Source organism: Mchenga conophoros, linkage group LG22 (assembly GCF_057382185.1).
Source record: "Mchenga conophoros isolate Kocher_MC1m ecotype Shallow Benthic linkage group LG22, M_conophoros_male_GT1.1, whole genome shotgun sequence".
NCBI classification, from domain to species: Eukaryota; Metazoa; Chordata; class Actinopteri; order Cichliformes; family Cichlidae; genus Mchenga; species Mchenga conophoros.
The window spans coordinates 29,338,937-29,356,295 of NC_140546.1; the positions used below are offsets into that span (position 1 = coordinate 29,338,937).

Sequence of the window (17,359 nt, forward strand, 5' to 3'; positions counted from 1 at the left end):
TTTGCTGTGGATTTATTTATTATTCTTCTTGACATGGTTGAGGCCGCAGTGAATAAAGCCCTGAATTTTTTATTTGGCTCGCATTTCACTCGCGCTGAGACAATCTGATACGACTAAAGCAGCTCAGAGCGCTTGTGTTTTGCTGACGCTTTTGATATTTACACACGGATGCGGAGACACGGCACATCTCTGTGCAGTATGCTGCTTATTGAATGCACAGCCATGTTTTCCCATCCCTGTATTGATTGACATCTCACCCCCATGTTACAAGGCTGTCCTTGTCCCTGGGTCGCACATGCTGATATTTACATATATATTTACATTACTTGGGGAACAGCCAGAGCGCTTCGATACATACAGATAAGCTAGGAGCTGACATTTACTGCGAGAAAAGCTGACTTTTTTTTCCCCTCCAGAATATCATCTGATGTTTTGACAAAAGTTGAATTCAGTTTGGAGACGGCAGAGCACCTGGTTTAATGTGTGATGGGGGGGGAGCACCCCTACTTATTTAGCTACAGCCGACAGGATAATGAAGTTTTAAAGTATTTCCATTCTTGTCCTCAACGGAGAGACAAAATAGCATCCATAAAAACAAAACAGTCGGCCTGAGCTAAATGTGGCACCAAGTACGTTTTCAAAGCCTGCTGCCGCTTCTTGATGTTGTTTTACTTTAGTCGTATTTATTCAGCAAGTCTCACTGAGATCAAGATGCAGGAAAAAAGTAAAGTCCCGGCTTGCTTTAGTGTGTGACTTTAGTGGAATGCTTCAAGGCAATGGATCTAAAATAACCCCAAGTGCTATAGATAAGTCCCAGAGATCACCCGCAAACTCAGATCATAATAAAAGGAGAGATCTACATAAAGTGCAGCTTAAACGGCTCTAAAGGCTCACCAACCAATTTAGTATTGTACGTCTCGCTCCCTACCACTGAACATTTGAGTTGACAAACGTTAACATGCTTTTTTCTTATTTTAAAATAATGAAACTGTACTTTGAGCTCAGAGACTGTGACTGAAATTGCACAGAAATCATTTGTTTGCTGATATATGTTGAGCTGTTTCAAATGTTTGATTTCAAATAATGTTGTTTTACATAGTTGCTCCATTTTTGCTCACTTGCATCTTGTAGTGCTAGCTAGATGGCTACATGCTGAAGTTCTGCAAGAAGAGCACTGACTGCTGTGTACATGAATACATGGCAGACATAAGAATGGGGGCCGGCTTAATGGTAAGTGGAACTGTGGGACGATTTGCAGGGCAAGTATCTCCTGGTATCACCTGAAAGCAACGCCAGGCTGTAGCACAAAATCAGCTCCCTTTATATTAATATGTTTTATTTGCCTAATTTGATTTAATTGATTATTGATCGAAGATGGCAGGTCACTGTTCTCGATGGTTACCATTAACCCCTGCATGGGATTATAGTGTTTCCCACAGAAGTAGACGGTGTTTGTGGGAGTAGCAGGAGGACGCAACATGCAAAGTTTGATGGTGTGCTTCATCCTTGGTGAGCTTGATCTACACATTTGGACCTACTTTTACTGCTCAAAGGGAATCACCTGATGGTTTTAGTCCTCTCTCTAATACTAGAGTCTTTACTTACAATATAAACAATCAAAATTCAATGAAAGAGGTGCTCATCATTTTTATATATTCAAGTGCTGTCATAGGGCTTTGAGGAAATCGTATGTAAAGCACAATATTTATGAGCGTTTTAAGTTGTAAATCAGTCAGATTTGACCCAAACACGACAGGAAGGTTAATTTTGTCCCACTGTAATCTCTTCAAGTCATTTGTCAGTAATGGCACAACAGCAGAGGTCTTTATAGAGTCCTTGTAGGGCGGTATCATGCTCATACTGCAACTCACCAGTGAATTATTTATGGCTGTAGAAGTCAGTTACATCTCTGTAACGGCTCGTTTTGACAGTGACCAGTTACTGTACACATTGATTGGGGTCTGTGCCGAACAACAGACCTCGACTTATGGAGCCAGTTATGAACTCTTCTTCTCTGTCAGCATCTCAGTAGATCCCTACTAAGGAGAGCCATTAAAACAACCCCCAGTTCATCTACGAACCTACTCAGCGCCATTCATACCGCCACCTGAAGCCAGCTGAGGCCTAAAGACATCTGTCATGGATTTCTTTTTTCAAAGAGCCATGACAAACACTCTTGACAGCCAGTAGTAAACACATGCTGCCAGAAATTTTCCAGGTCTCTAAAGAGATTCTCGAGCCGTTATAATCACATCAACAAAGCACTTAACAAATCTCCCAAAGCCCCGTCCCACTCATCCAGAGAGTCTTCCAATGTACAGTAGTGCTGGCAGCACTGATTCCAGAGCATGTTGTGCTGAGCTGCGTACACACTGGAAACGATTCACTCGTCGTGCATCGCTTTGAAGCTGCCAGCCGGTCGCTTGCTGACATTCCAGGCTCCCGTGACCTTGTAATGTATTTACTAGCAGGTTATACATGTCAATCACGGGTCGTCTTCACTCTCATTGACTTCAGTCACTAACCTGAAAGTTTATTGCAGGTCCGGTCCACTTTGCCTCACCAGCAGTTATTTCACATGCAATTGCATGAAGTTGCCAAATATCTTTCACCTTCTATGGTCTCTGGTCACCACGTTACTTCCAGTGTGGACTCGTCCCCTTTCTTTCCCTTCCTTACAAAACAGATTTTAGATGAGTAAGTACTTTTTGATTGCCAACATCTGCAGTTGTTAAAGCAGTAGATGATCATATGCAGCATGTAGAAGGTTGGAGCAGGTTTATGATGCTTTATATGCATCAAATGAGGAATCGTGTCTTTCATTTTATTCATTTTATTTAACATTTACACTCAGTATTTAATTTGTGTGAACTTTTTCCTATAAGTCAGCCGGCTCCTCTCTCTGCTCTAAAGACATGGTGCCCTCATCTGGTCACAACATCAAATTACAGCGTGTATCTGCATAACTGCTGTAAAAGTATGTCTTACCCCCCCTCACACCAGTGTGACAGCTGGTGGGAGCAACTCTAACACACTCACTTCTTGTATTGGGCCAACCTTTATTTCTTTATACTTCCAAGGAGCCAGACTTTGTTATCATTTTTTTTTTTAAAGCTATCAGGTTTTTCAGTGGATATTGGCTACTTTTGAACAAATTTCCACTCCTTGTACTTGTACATTTTCAGAAAATGCGTTTTTTGTGTGAAGTCACTTAACAAACACCAAAGAAACTCAAGGGATGTCTACTAAATCTTTAGTTATTGTGTTCCTAACAGCCTAACACAAAACAATCTGTTGAACAGCATCTGGAAAGTCATGCTCTTAAGATCTAAGACAAGATATCTAGCAATGACCTGACACAGGATTTGGCATCTGGCTGTTCAGTTCTACTGTTGATCAAAGCCTCATCTGAGATGCTTTCAGTGGATCAGTGGCTGTCAAGAAGCCACTCTTTAGGAAGGGAAATGGGGAGAAAAGACTGAGGTATTCAAAATTACACAAAAACCGGACTGAAATGAAATGGCAACAGGTGGTATGGAGAGCTGAAAATATTATTTTTGTTTTATTTGTCCTCATTATATATGCAGGATGTCAGGAGAGAGGTACAAGGCACAAGAGTATCTACAGTCATCTGTAAAACATGAATAAATCTGTCTTATGTCAATATACTCTACCGCTACTATTAGCCTGAATGTACAAATCCTATTACACTTTTTTAGGATAGAAGTATAACTTTGTAATAATGTAACAATTTAAAGAAAGAAGAAACTCTGGATTAAACAAAAAAAAAAAGGAGGGGGGAAAAACAAGGAAACGATAAGTAATAAATTATTAATAAACGTCACAACACTGACAAGGAATGGTGACAGCTGGATGCTAGCAAACATCTGTATTTAGCGAAACAACAGGTTACTCTGGCAAACCAAAAAAAGTACGACCAAGAATAACCTTCATACATTAGAACATAAATATATAATGTTTTTAAAAGCACAAACTACACGAATAAGAATAAAAAAGGCTGACTCCGTCACACCTGCTCCAGAAATGTCTGATAATTAGGTCAACAACGTCACTGCACGATTCAACCGCAAGGGGGCAAACTAGGCTTTTCTGATGAGGGCGCTCTCCCTCAAATAAACAATGATACATCATATGTGTGTGTGTGTGTGTGTGTGTGTGTGTGTGTGTGTGTGTGTGTGTGTGTGTGTGTGTGTGTGTGTGTGTGTGTGTGTGTGTGTGTGTGTGTGTGTTCCGGTCATTTACTGTCCCTCAGGTTGGGGTATGTTGATACATAGTGAGCAGCCAGACATGAGCCACCTTCTTCTCCCAGGAGTTTTGTTTAGCTCACTGGAGTTTGGACTTAAAGAGTTTGGTTTGTGGCATCTTGCATAAAAGGAAAGCCAGAGGTTGGAGAGGACAACCTTAATGTAGACATTACATATGAACCTTATTTAGTTAAATGATTTTCATATTGTCATTGTCCCTTTAATCAGAGTGAATTCAGGAGGGAGAACGTAAAGCAGGCCATTATCCCCTTATGATAGTTTGCTTTGTAGCTCAGTGTACATGGGTGAATATGGATGCACAAAAAGTGCAGTTGTTTACTGTGGAGCACTAAGGAACATGGAAGGTTATCAACAGCTCATATGTATATTTTTTGTTATATTAAGTATAATTGATATGAATGATCCCACAGTTCTGTTGTAATGACTTCAAACTATATATGTGCCCTTGTCAAGACGATGGGTCAGATTGGGAATCAAAAGGGGAAGAGGAGGATCGAGAGGAGCCTCATCCTAAATACTTTGGCTTATATCCTTTTTGTTAATCTAAAAGGACCTGAAAGTATCAATGAGCTGAACATGCATTTGGTGATGCATAAATAGTAAAGTGACTGTTCTACTTCAGCACTAAAAGCACAACATGTTTCATTCATAAAAGCTTTTATTCTCCATCCAAGTGCTTTCTATGTGACATTCACAATAACAAATGCACCAGGAATAACTCAGGGTTATTTGTATATAAAGGCACCAAATCTCAAACTAGAGGTTTATTTGCAAGGTTCAGTGTTGATGACAAGCAGTCGACCATGAACTGTAAGTATAGGAAAACAACGTCCTCAGAGACTTGATTTTGGAAAAGTATCTTCACTTCTGCTCCTTTATGATGAAATGTTTCAGTCCACAAAAAAAATAAAATATCCACCCACGCTGTGTATAGATTCAATTTCATGTTGCCATTTTGCCAAAAAAAAACCAAAAACAAGGTTTTGCGAAACAAAAAACGTGATCACTTTGTGTACAATTATCAAGTGTTCAGGGAGTTACAAGTGTTTTTCCTTTGATAGTGCAGGATGGTTGTTTCTGTCCTGATGTGCAAGTGATAGCACTCAGGCTAGCTGCAGAGCTGATGCATTTGTCTGCAGGTCAGAGTGACCTGCTGGGGGTAACAAGCAAGGACACACACACACACACGATTGTCACAATACATGCCAGGACAGCCCAAGGAATAGAAGTCTACTCCTTGTTAGAAGGGTGCTCTTGTGGACCCAATAGATCCACAGCGGGTCTTCTGGTGCACTTTTTGGGTCCTTTTAACTCCGTGCCATCAGGAACCGTTTTACAGCGATTTTAATATTTTCTCTAGAAATCCAACTACTGACATAGTCTGAACAATACGTTCAAATTAAAACTCAGAGGAAAGTGAGTTTGCCGAGAAATTATTGGAGTGTCCCCTTACAACACGACCACAGCTGAACCATGACTCAGCAGCTTGAGTCATCTGTCTAAACAGATTTCAGCCAAGACTTAAGAAAAAAAAGTCTCCAGAAAGTAAATGGCCCAGTCTCCCATCCCCCACAGGAAGCAATTGAGATGTTTCAACTGATCTGACTCAGGACATCATTTTGTAGGCAGGGCGTTTACGCACAGCTCTTAACTGCGTCACGTTTTCTTTAATCTGGGCAGAGCAAGGTGTAAGTCATCCAGGCTAATACATACAATGACACAAGTGTTTACAATAACTGGACTCTGTCACCACTGTATTGTGTCAGAAATGTCCTGTAAGCACTTCCTTCTACAATTTAAAACCAAAACCAACAGTCGTTTGGAAATAAGCTAGAGTAAGATTGTGTTCTCTGAAGTGGATCTTTGCATCAGGAGCAATTTCGCCCCCCAAAGAGTAGTTTAGCATCACATCATTTACTCACTAGAGGGCACCAAGTCTACATCCATAGACACAAGCGTTGGCTTTTAATAGTACCTCACAACTGGGAGATGAAGTCAAGACAGAAGACAAGATTTCAATTTAATTTATTTAAGAAAACGTTCAGCTATGTCTTCTTGCTGCACCTGTTGGTAGGAGAGACACTTTAGATACCAGCCAGATATAAACAGAACAAAGTAATGAGATACTCACCTTCTAGTATCTTGGACGTAGCTTGATTGTCATCCATTTGGCACGCGGATGCTCAGATTTTCTTGGGTTGAGATATTCCATCTGCTGTGGGGGAGGTGTGGTAGTTTGTGGCACCTGCTCGACCTCTTTGTCACCAAGCCGTCTGATAGCATAGCCTCCAAAGTGTTCAGGGACCTCATAGATCCTGCTGTTACTTCCATAGGCAGGCAGACTATGAACTTCCTGGGCTGGATTCCTGATTCCCCATGGTGCTTGAAGAGGGTTGCTACTGGTGGGCCTCCGCTCTGCGAAGGTGTAGCTGGGTTTGTAGCTCACCATCATGTTCGAAGTGGAAGACGGCATGTAGCCTACTTGGATGTTCCCAGTATTTGCAGGAAGCCATGTGTTTCCGTATGATTTCCTAAAGCCATGGACGGCGAAGTCTCTAGCAATACTTAAAGGTTCAGATTTATGTTGAGTGACCCGTTTTGCAGGAGCGCTTGCTGATGTTTGCCCCCGTACAGCTGCACTGGCAGGTTTCTGTGCTACAGAATGCTGAGAGGCTGGTTTAAACAAGGAGCTTCGTGTAAGAGTTTGAAGAGATGCGGCACTGCTGGAGCCAGCCTTACTAGTTTGGGGTGCACCACGCTGAAACGGCCAAGTCATTTCCTTGTTGCTATCAGGAAGGCTGTTCTGGTTTTGACCGAGTCCATTCAGCGAGTTCCCACTTGCAACAGAAAGGCTAAAAGAGGAGCGGTTTGGCACCTCCAGAGCATTAACGCCCTTCACATTTGTGTACCAGTTAGGTTTTGTCACCAAGCTGCTCTGCACTAACCTTACCAAGCTTTGGGCTGGTTCTGAAACAGTCTGTTTATAGCTGCTAGCAGAAAGCCTTTCACTATAGCCTCTGTTAACTGTAGTTCCTGTGCTGAGGCTACTGCTGTGAGCTACTCGTGGAGAAATGAAGGCATGTCTGATTTGATCCTGGGAATAGCTGCCATCTAGTCTTCTTAGTCTACCATCTTGCTGTGAAAAGCCAACATAGCCGTTAACGTTGTGCATCTGGGGGCTATATGCTGAGAAAGAAATAGAGTGTAAGCCCACTGTGGTAATCAATCACAGCACTAAAATAACTTAAACATATAAATTCCCCACTTACTTCGTGTAGCCCATGAACAGCACACATGCTCTGCTTGAACTAAGAAAATCAGCAATATCCTGCTCAGAAGCAAAACATCAAGGTCAGGAGAAATGGGACAACAACAAGGTTAAGAATAGCTGCAAAGTAGAGCCTTACCCCAAACCAGCTCCACAAGCCCTTCCAGATTTCCAAAGCATGCTGCCTTACTCAAAGCAACAGTAACACAAACACTCTGAAGCTGCTCACTCTGCATGTGTGTGCCGCAAAGAGGTGACATTTCTTGCAACCTGTATCCAATCACAGGCTAATGAGCAGATTGTTTACAGCTGCTGTTGTGCTGCTGTCAGGCTGAATGCTGGAGATTGTTCCAGAAAGCAGGTCTGACAAAGTCTCATCCTGAAGTCAGAGTCGATTAACTCATTTTTTGGTTACAGTCGACTGTAACTTTGTTCACACAGAGTTACGTGTGTAGGGGTAGTGGAAAAAACCCCATCATCATCACCATAGCAACTGGGAAAATATAAAACTGAGCCTTGAGTTTATAAATCATTTTGGGGCTTTTTTTCACCTTTATTAGAGAATTTTTGTAAAGATGAGACAGGAAAGTGGAGAAGATGTGCAGCGAAGGGACTCAGAGGGGTCAGAACCAAACCTGGGCTGTTATATTGAGACTCATGCCTTCTGGTCATCTGCTCAACCACTAAGTTAAATCAGCATCCCACAGAGCCTTAGGTTTATTTGGGGGAATAAGGAACACGAGTGTCAGTGTGAATTATAACATTTTTCTAAAATAAATAAATAAATAAAAATGGAGGGGAGCACTTTCCTTTCGCATCATCTCAGTCATCCTAGCTTGAATCTTTTATTAATAGACCAAACTGGAAATCCATCCACATTTATTTTTCTTGTAAATCTCAATATATTTTTATTATGCTTTAACCTGAAATAGAGAAAATGCAAATGAAACCAACTGAATGTAGCCCTATGGATCAAACAGATACATATAGAGCAGCTCAATTTATATAGCTCCTCATATCTAGAAGTTTACTTACATACAGCATCAAATCACAACATCAGTCAATGAAGGTGCTTTATAAAGTAAGATGAAGACCCTACAATATTACAACAGTGGAAAGGAAAAACTCTCTTTTAACAGGAAAGAACGTTTTACAGAACGAGGCTCAGGGAGGGGAAGCCACCTGCTCCTGATGGGAGAAAGAAGGATGAAAGGCATACTGTGGAAGAGAGCCATCCATCCCGTCAGGGTCATGGGGTGTTGGAGCCTATCCCAGCTGCCATAGGGCGAGCAGCAGGGTACAGCCTGGACACATCACCAATCTGACACTGGGCTAACGCAGAGAGACAGATAACCATTGACATCTATGGGCGATTTAGAATCACCAGTTAACATGACCCCGCTAACTGCAGCTCTTTGGACTGCAGGAGGCAGCCGGAGAGAACCTCAGAAAGGCCCGAGCCAGGACCTCCTTCCTATAAGGCAATAGTACTAAGCACCACATCACCATGATGCCCAAAAGAGTGTCAGAGATTAATCATCAGCAATAATGATTAAATGCAGCACAGTGAGTGAAGAAGAAATACTCATCGTATGATTTTCAATCAGCCTCTAGGCCCAGGCTCCTCCAGCAAGGCACCAACAAGTAAACTGACACTGACTTCAACGGGCCACCACAAGGTAACACCAATCTCAACATTTTCAAAAAGGCAAACCCAGGAGTTGAAGAGGAAATCGCTTAATTTCATGTCTGATGAACTGAGCAAAGTGGCTAAACAACAGGGTATGCTACATGACAGGATGAGATAAAACAACTAAAAAACTTGATAAACAAGAAGGACAAGAAAATAGATAACTTGGAACGGCAAATCGAGGACCTTGAACAATACACAAGAATGGATGACTTAGTGATAAGTGGACTGGAGACACAACACCGAACCTAAGCCAGAGTAACAGCTGGCGGAGGTAAAGACGGTGAAGATGCCCCAGTAGAGGAGCTGCATCACATCATTTACTCACTTGAACAGCAAGTATTAAAATTCCTTCAAACGAAGAATGTAAGTATTCAGAACCATCATATCGCCGCATGCCACACGCTCCCCAGAAAAGACAGTAAAACAAAGCCATCAATTATTCTTCGGTTTGTGAGTCGCAAAACAAAGATTGAGTTACTGAAACAGGGAAAGAAGCTAAAAGGGACCGGTGTTTATTTAACTGAACATTTAACGAAAAAGACTGCTGAAATTGCAAGACAGGCACGCAGCCTGAAACAAAATAAGATACAAGCGACATGGACGAGGAACTGCAAAGTAATGAGACTAAATGGCACTCCCGAAGAAGTGAAAGTTGTGATGATAAGAGAAATCAAAGACTTAGAGCAATATAAATAATCAGGAATCTACTATAGAATCTATTGGAAAAGTGACGATTGGATAATGAACAATGGGTATGGAAAGTGTTTGCAATATCAGAAACATGGCTCGATAATGAGAAAGTTAGTGAAATGGGACTGGAAGGATACCAATTATTTACAATGAACAGGGTGAATAAAAAAGGAGGCGGTGTTGCTTTATATATAGATAAAGTTTTGAAATGTAGTCTGATTGAATGTATGTCAAGCACCATAGATGACGTATTGGAATGTGTTACTATTGAAATCCATGTTGAAAAAGCCAGCAATATAATTATAAGTTGCATCTATAGGACACCAGGTTCATGCCTTTCAATGAAAAACTTGCTGCTATGTTTAGCAACCTAAATGATAAAAAAAAAAAAGGCAAATGGCCTGCATTTGTATAACGCTTTACTAGTACCTAAGGACCCCAAAGCGCTTTACACAACCAGTCATCCACACATTCACACACTGGTGATGGCAGCTACATTATATACAAACTAACTAACCGACTGACTAATTTTCTGCAAACAGTAACATTTAACTTACCTGCTCTACTAGGCAGAGAATTCACCTCTCCGTGTCAAGCTTGACCTTGACAACCATCATATAAGTCTTGTTGGCCTTGTTAACATTATTAACGATGCCTCCTCTACCCCCTGACGCTGAAAAGACCCAGGCGGCGGTAATGATGCGGTCGACTATAACCGTGACAAACGACACACGAAGATCAATGTGCTTCCACCTTCTGTTTGCAGGTTATAAATCAGGCGCTGCAATACCAGCACCACAATCTCCATATCAGAGATTTCAGCTTCATTCTGCTTCTGCTTCTTTTTTTACATGTGACTGCACAGAGTGATAAGCAGAATGCATGTTAGATTTGCATGTGAGTGCGATATCATCAGCGTCCTCTGTTTTTCTGACTGATCTGTGACCATGTGGGAGGCTCCGCAGGAAAATGACCTTTTATACTGTGAGTGTAGGACACACACACGCTAAGGACACACTCCCTGGTAGTCTGACAGGTGTGAATCTTCATCCCTGACTGTGCTTAGTCAATAGTGATGACAATTCCCTGCAAAGACAAACGAATCAGTCACTTTGTCCTGCTGTCCATCACGTGCTTCATCAAACACTTCTTAAGCCTAGCTTTAGTCAAATTTAGAGTCCCTTTTTTCATCTTTTAGGGACTTGAGTGTCCAATATTCTCTATGAGTCACAGCAGTGATAGCAAATTTCCTTGTCTCCACTCTAGGAAAGAGTGACACTTCGCATGCGATGACCAGATGAGTGTGGTGGCTTAGATCAAAGACACAATTTCCTGTCAGAGGAAATAGCCCAGAAGAATTTTTTTCAGGAGCAGTTTCCTCTTTTCTGAATTCTTTCCATTTATGCCTATCAACATTCATATGAAAGTCCTCCGCTGGAATCCTTCCCCGATGACAAAGGTGTCATGATGACACAGAAGGAATGCTTTAAAAAGAAACCTACGCGTGACATTAATCAAACTGTAAATGAGAGCTATGCTTCAACGTAGGTGACTCTTCTCTCCTTGGGGATGGTCACTCTTGCTCAAAATTCTGCCGGCATCGGGTCTCACACTCTTATATTTTCTGCCTTAATGCCGATTTCTACAGAGCAGGGTGTTGTAGCAAATGAAAGGCATTGTTCGGTCTCCGCAGACCCCTGACCTGTAGATGATTGGCACACAGACTCATTTTAGAAGCCTCTCTCCTGTAAAGGTTACACTGTGTAAGGTTTCACTTTGCTCATGAGCTCCGTGCTGGCTAAGACAGATTAATATCTGCGTGTGCAGAACCACAAAAAGGGGGTGTGGTGGAGGAGAAGGCAAGCACAGCATCCGTATCTAATTTATGTGCAGAGCTATGCAGGATATGGGGACTTTTGTCAGAAGGGTCAAACCATGCAACGCCTGCTGAATCAGAAACTTTTGTTAAAAACAAAGATAAAGATACTCAAAAGTGAACTGTGTGTTTCTCTGAACTGTGCATTGCTCTTGTGTGGATGCTCCACTGAGCATTTGTAGTAGCAGGACAGTGTATGTGAGATTAAATCCAATTAAAATGTATTCATGTTATTTAGGAAAAAAGTAGATTTTTTGTTCTTATAAAACAAAAAATTATGTTCTTTATAAAACTAGAGCTTCATGGCGTTGAGGAATAATAAATTATGGACTGCTGCAGGGGGAGTCTATCCCAGCTGTCATGGGGTAAAAGGCAGGGTACACTAAAATGGACAGGTCACCAGTCTGTCGCACTGTCACAGACAGCCGTTAACACCTATGATCTATTTAAAATCATCACTTACCCCAAACTGCATATATTTAGACTGCCAGAAAAAGGTGGAGAAAGAAAGGGAGAGCATGCAGAGCCAGTGGATTGCTGTTGAGTGACGGTGCTAACCAGCGTTCTTCCAAAATCAATCAGTATCAAGTGCTTTCAGGCAACTGGGAACTAAATGTAATACCTCTGCAAACTCCTCAACTAGAGTCAACTTTAGAAACTGTGTTTTATATTTTTTTATATTGGAAAAAAAAAACCTCATAAAAAATAAAAACAAAGCCACAATGAAATTATTGAAACAACAGCCAGTTATAATTGCCTAAATTTTACACTTAATTTAACACATTTGTAATCCTGATGTGCCACTCTGACACCTCTTAACTCTCTAAAGAACAGAAAGTTGCGCAGTATGTTATTGGTACATGGCTGAAGTCACCTTTCTCTTTTCAGCCAAATTAAACATAAAAAGGAAATCCTTTGAAAGTTTGGCCAGATTTAGCCTTGAAAACAATGTTCACAGACATCTACTGTATACATTAGGGGGTATGGAGCCGTGAGCATTAGATGAATATGTGTGGACACACTTTAAACTTTAAAATCCATCTTTAAATCTGGCTCTTGTCAAAGTTTGACTTCATTCTGCAGTTTTTGCTTTATAATATGTTCGTGTGATCTTTTTTATTGCTTCTAGTTGTATTTTGAAATAATCTGCATTTCTGCCTTTGGTTGGTTTTACTTTTTGTCTTCGTCAGGGTTCCCTCCAGTTTTCACACCAACTATCCAGTCAGTCCTCTGTAGCTGCACCACCTGCTGCTTTCTTTAATTTTTCCTGATTGTCTCGTCTCTATTCGAGCATTTCAGCCGTCAACCTGTCCTCCATTTGTTTTTGTCTTTTTGTTGTTTTTTTAAGTTTCCTTGTATGTTATTGGTTTTCGGTATATGACCTCTTGGACTGTTTTCTGGAGTTCTGCCTGACGTTACCCTAAGTTGTTTGCCAAAACCCACTGACTATCCGTTTTATTGGCATCTAGCTCATATCTAGTCTTGGAAGTTTGGGAGCAGTGAGTAAATTCTCAAAGTGGTAACTCTATCATCCTAACAGAGCTAACCAAGCTAACAGTATAGCTTTCTGAGACATAGCTTCTGGAGCCTCATAAAGCCCAGAACCTCTTGGGCTAAACATAAATAGCCCACTTTGAGACCAATCAAATGTCTTTCTTATTAATGTATGACTGTAGGAATTGCACAGCTTGGGCTAAAAGTGGTCTGACATTAAGAAGCAAATGAAAATGACTACATGTTAAAGTTAAGCCTAGTTTTCAGGGTTACAGTAGGGTACAAGGTAAGATTCATGGTCAATAAGTCATTTAATAAGTAAAACATCTATCGTGTGAGCTATCAACACATTAAATGGCATATCTTCACACTGTTTCATATAAGGCTGAAAGTAACCACCCGTTCTGTGTCAAGCAGCAAGGCTGTGGGACAGAAAGCCTCAATAATGAGCAGAAATATGTCAAAAAGCACCATACAGTAAGGAATCTGCAGAGGTTTCCATTTAAATCCATTTATAATGTAAAAATATTAATTAGAGCAGGTTCTAGTGTGTGTAACAGTCTGCACTTTTTAATTTACACTTGGTTTAATCAAACTTAAATCCTTTTTGGAGAGACTGACTGTACATCTAACACCTGAGACTGATACTACAGGCAGGATGTCACACGCAGTGCAGTAACAGGATGTTCTCATCCAAAGTGACCCGTATCAAACTCCTTCATGTAGCAAGATGATGTAAAGTCAGAGAGACAGACAGTCAGCAGATGGTGTCTTCACTCCGGAAGAATCTACCCTTTGGCCTCCGAACCGATTCTCTCCTCCTGACCAATCAGGTGCTTCAGATCCCTGTGGGGTGCATAGGGCCACCTCCAGCTCGGGCATCTGGTCAAGCATTTGAAATAATGAAGGCAATAATAATGAGCTTAAAACTCCGCCCTCTGGGAGGGCGAGAGGTCAAACTACCTATGGAGAGTTCACACCTAACACATTCCAGGAACTTAAGGATTCGTCATCATCGGAGCGGCTGCACTCCCTCCCCTCGCTGCTTCCATAACACTTCCAAGTTATCACAACTTTGCCCATATTTTTGTTTTGTTTTGGTCATCAGTTTTAACCAGAGGCATCAGTGAGATGTGGGAAGAGATCTCTAAAGCACTGCATCCAAACCCGCAGCATAAATCATGAAATCATATAAACGTGGAGGCTTGTTATTATGGCTGACTGGGATGGATGCTCAAAGACAAGAGAAAAAAAGGTGCCGTAAATCCACAACTGTCCCGCAAATCTGTTATTTCTAGTTCATGTATATTTGCATCCAGGCTGAAAAATGCAAAAAAAACCCAAAAAAAACAACACATGTTGGTTAAGACTGAGCCGATGCACACATTAGAAACCTCAGACTTGGTTTGTAACGGTGGTTTTGGCCAGCTGACACACGGAGTGTCCCAGATTCAGTCCTCTTTCTGTTTTGGTCTCCACCAACTCCTCAGCAGTTTAGGCGGCTCTTCAGCTGCTTTGTCGTGTAACTAAAAAGTCTCCTGTTATGAGGAACAACTTTCATATTGCACATGCACGCTCTTGACACGTTGCTCCTGTGAAACTAATGATAACTGCAGCTTTACTTCTCAGTTTAAATGGCTTTTCCCATCACTTCCTGTAGCTGGAACCTGGAAGAAAAGGCATAGCCAGCAATAAATTGAGCCACTGCTCACAATACTGTGTTCAAATGACTCCACTCTCCAGTCAGACTATCGTATTTGCCCTGCCTGCTGCTCATTTCCAGCCCGGCTCATTGATGCATGAAGCAGATGATGAAGTAGCACAGGAGTTGTGAGTATCTTGTCCTTTTTTAAAAATGGGTCAAGGCCATTTATAATCACCAAGAAACGGCAGCCATACTCTATTTTTGCGAACTGGCCAGAGGAGAGAGTTCTTAATGAAGTATAGCTCGAGTCCTTCGTTTGGTGCGCTGAATCAGTCGCATTGCTCGATTATGTTTGGTGATCATCTTTACGCCATGTTGAGCTCCCTTGAGAATCTTAAATCAGAGACATAAAAAGAGTTGAACTCTCTTCTCTTTAAACTCGAGTACCTGGAAAAAGCCTCGGCTTTGGGGTTTCATCAAGACTTTGAGTAGACACAGATGAGTGGGACACAGATGAAAACAGATCACTTTAACTGAGATCTGCCCAGCCTTATCCTCCTACAACGACCACATCAACGCTAAACAAAACTTGTGACGAGCCACAATCGAGGGACTGGTCTACGGCCAGCTGGAACACAGCAGAGCCCACAACAAGGCTTTAGGACACTCTGCTCTCAGGGTAGAGGCCCAGAAAAGGGGACGGGGAGGGGGATAAGTCACAGGGGATAGGGTGGGGGTATAAGGCCTGGCAGACCAGTGCTTTTTCTTCTTTTAAAATCGTAGTCAATTTGGAGATCAATAGAGATGCGATTATGATGACTTCAGAGGGCAGCTGCATTGTTGCTGTGGAATGTTTTACATAAGCGTTGCGTTCATACAAAACTCTGTTGAGAAGCATTTGTTTCTCATTTATCACGGGTCTGGGGACTCGTTGTGGTTATGCACCAAGAGGGTTTTGTTTGAATTTCAAGAGCATGAAGAATCCCATTGCGACATGCGGAAACACACATATACACACATACACACACACTCGGTTTTACACAAAGCGGGGACAGAGGGAGTGTGCAATCAAGCACAAATCGAATCCATTTGTGGAGTTTAATAAGTTCAAACTGAAATTTCAGTCCTCGTCGCTTGTTTTGTGTCAGAAAATTGAAGCTGAGGTGATACTGCCGCTTATTGCGGTCTCTCCTTCAACACCTGCTTGGATTGTCGATGGTATATATCTGATATATATCTTTGCAAAGCGAAATACAAACTATTAATTTGCACCATTCATTTGTTTGAGGAAAGACCAAACATACACATCTTTTGTTTTTTGCAGATACTATGATGGCAGTGTGTATGCCTACGCACCATTCTAAATGTGCAGTTAGCTCCAGGCCTTGTAAAATGATAAATGGGAGGCCAGTTGGTTTTAATGGGCACTTGGGCCACTTGTACCAACTCCTCCTTCCTTGCATCCTCTGGCAAACACAATTAGCCTCATTGATCAAGTGAGCAGCAGAACAATGGGTAAGTACCCCACTGGAGTTTTTAGTCTCCACCTTCACTGAGCAGACTTGTTAGAGATGATGGATAGGCAACATCTGAGAAGCTGGGCCAATGACTTCGCTGACCTCACGCCACAATCAAGATAGCTGTTATAGTAAAAGTCTAGCAAGACTAAGGTTTGGCGCACCACATTGGATCTGAAGCAGTGTTTGTACAGTTCAGTTATACCAAATGTAAATAATGACATGATCCCCATGATGGGAGAGACAGCTGTACTTGTCATACTATGCTAGTGGAGGAAAGTGGGAGTGGGGGGAGGTGGAAATGCCACTTTGTCTCTGTCATCACGCTGCTGACTGTTGTGGGTTAATTTTTTTACGTTTTTTTTTTAACATGTTCAATTCCTCGCAGATGTGGCGATCGCTTTCAAGGCATATTCTCTATCACGGCCATTAAAGCCCAGTGTAATGGCGCCAAGATGTTCCCCGAGACAGCAGGCGTATAAAATCAAAAGCCTGCTGCGCTCCAGAGGAATAAGTGAGAAAGAAATCCTTTGAATATGTATTTTGCGCGAACCGCACGCTGCACGGGAACATAAAGCTGTTACACTTTTTAAAACTGCTTCCTCAAAAGAAACCTAAAAAAAACAGCCTGTGGGAACGCAAAACTGAAACAGAGACATGATCTTTTAATCAGATACGTGCGGCAGTCTGAGGGAGAGGAGTAATTGGAGTAGTTTTTTCCCCCTGTTTTTAACAAGCCTCTCTTTAGCACAGGGAGTAATGGAGAGCGCCTGGATGGGTCTGTAAGTTCCTCTCTTTCCTTGGATTCCTGCTGAGGCAGTCTCCCACAGCCCAAGCACACCATACATTTCTCAGACAGGCAGACTCGTAAAAAGACAAAAAGGCACTGC

At 41.8% G+C, this 17,359-nt stretch overlaps 1 protein-coding gene across 1 annotated transcript; it reads right to left on the minus strand.

The window, feature by feature from the left end:
- Nucleotides 1-6,294: 6,294 nt before the first annotated feature.
- On the minus strand, nt 6,295-7,821 carry LOC146549675 (uncharacterized). The gene is made up of 4 exons (XM_085263182.1): nt 7,694-7,821; nt 7,556-7,614; nt 6,418-7,472; nt 6,295-6,350 (listed from the first exon to the last, which is right to left on the minus strand). The coding sequence occupies exons 1-3, from the start codon at nt 7,732-7,734 to the stop codon at nt 6,421-6,423; spliced, it is 1,152 nt and encodes a 383-aa protein (XP_085119308.1). The 5' UTR covers nt 7,735-7,821; the 3' UTR covers nt 6,295-6,350; nt 6,418-6,420.
- Between the last annotated feature and the right edge of the window lie 9,538 nt (nt 7,822-17,359).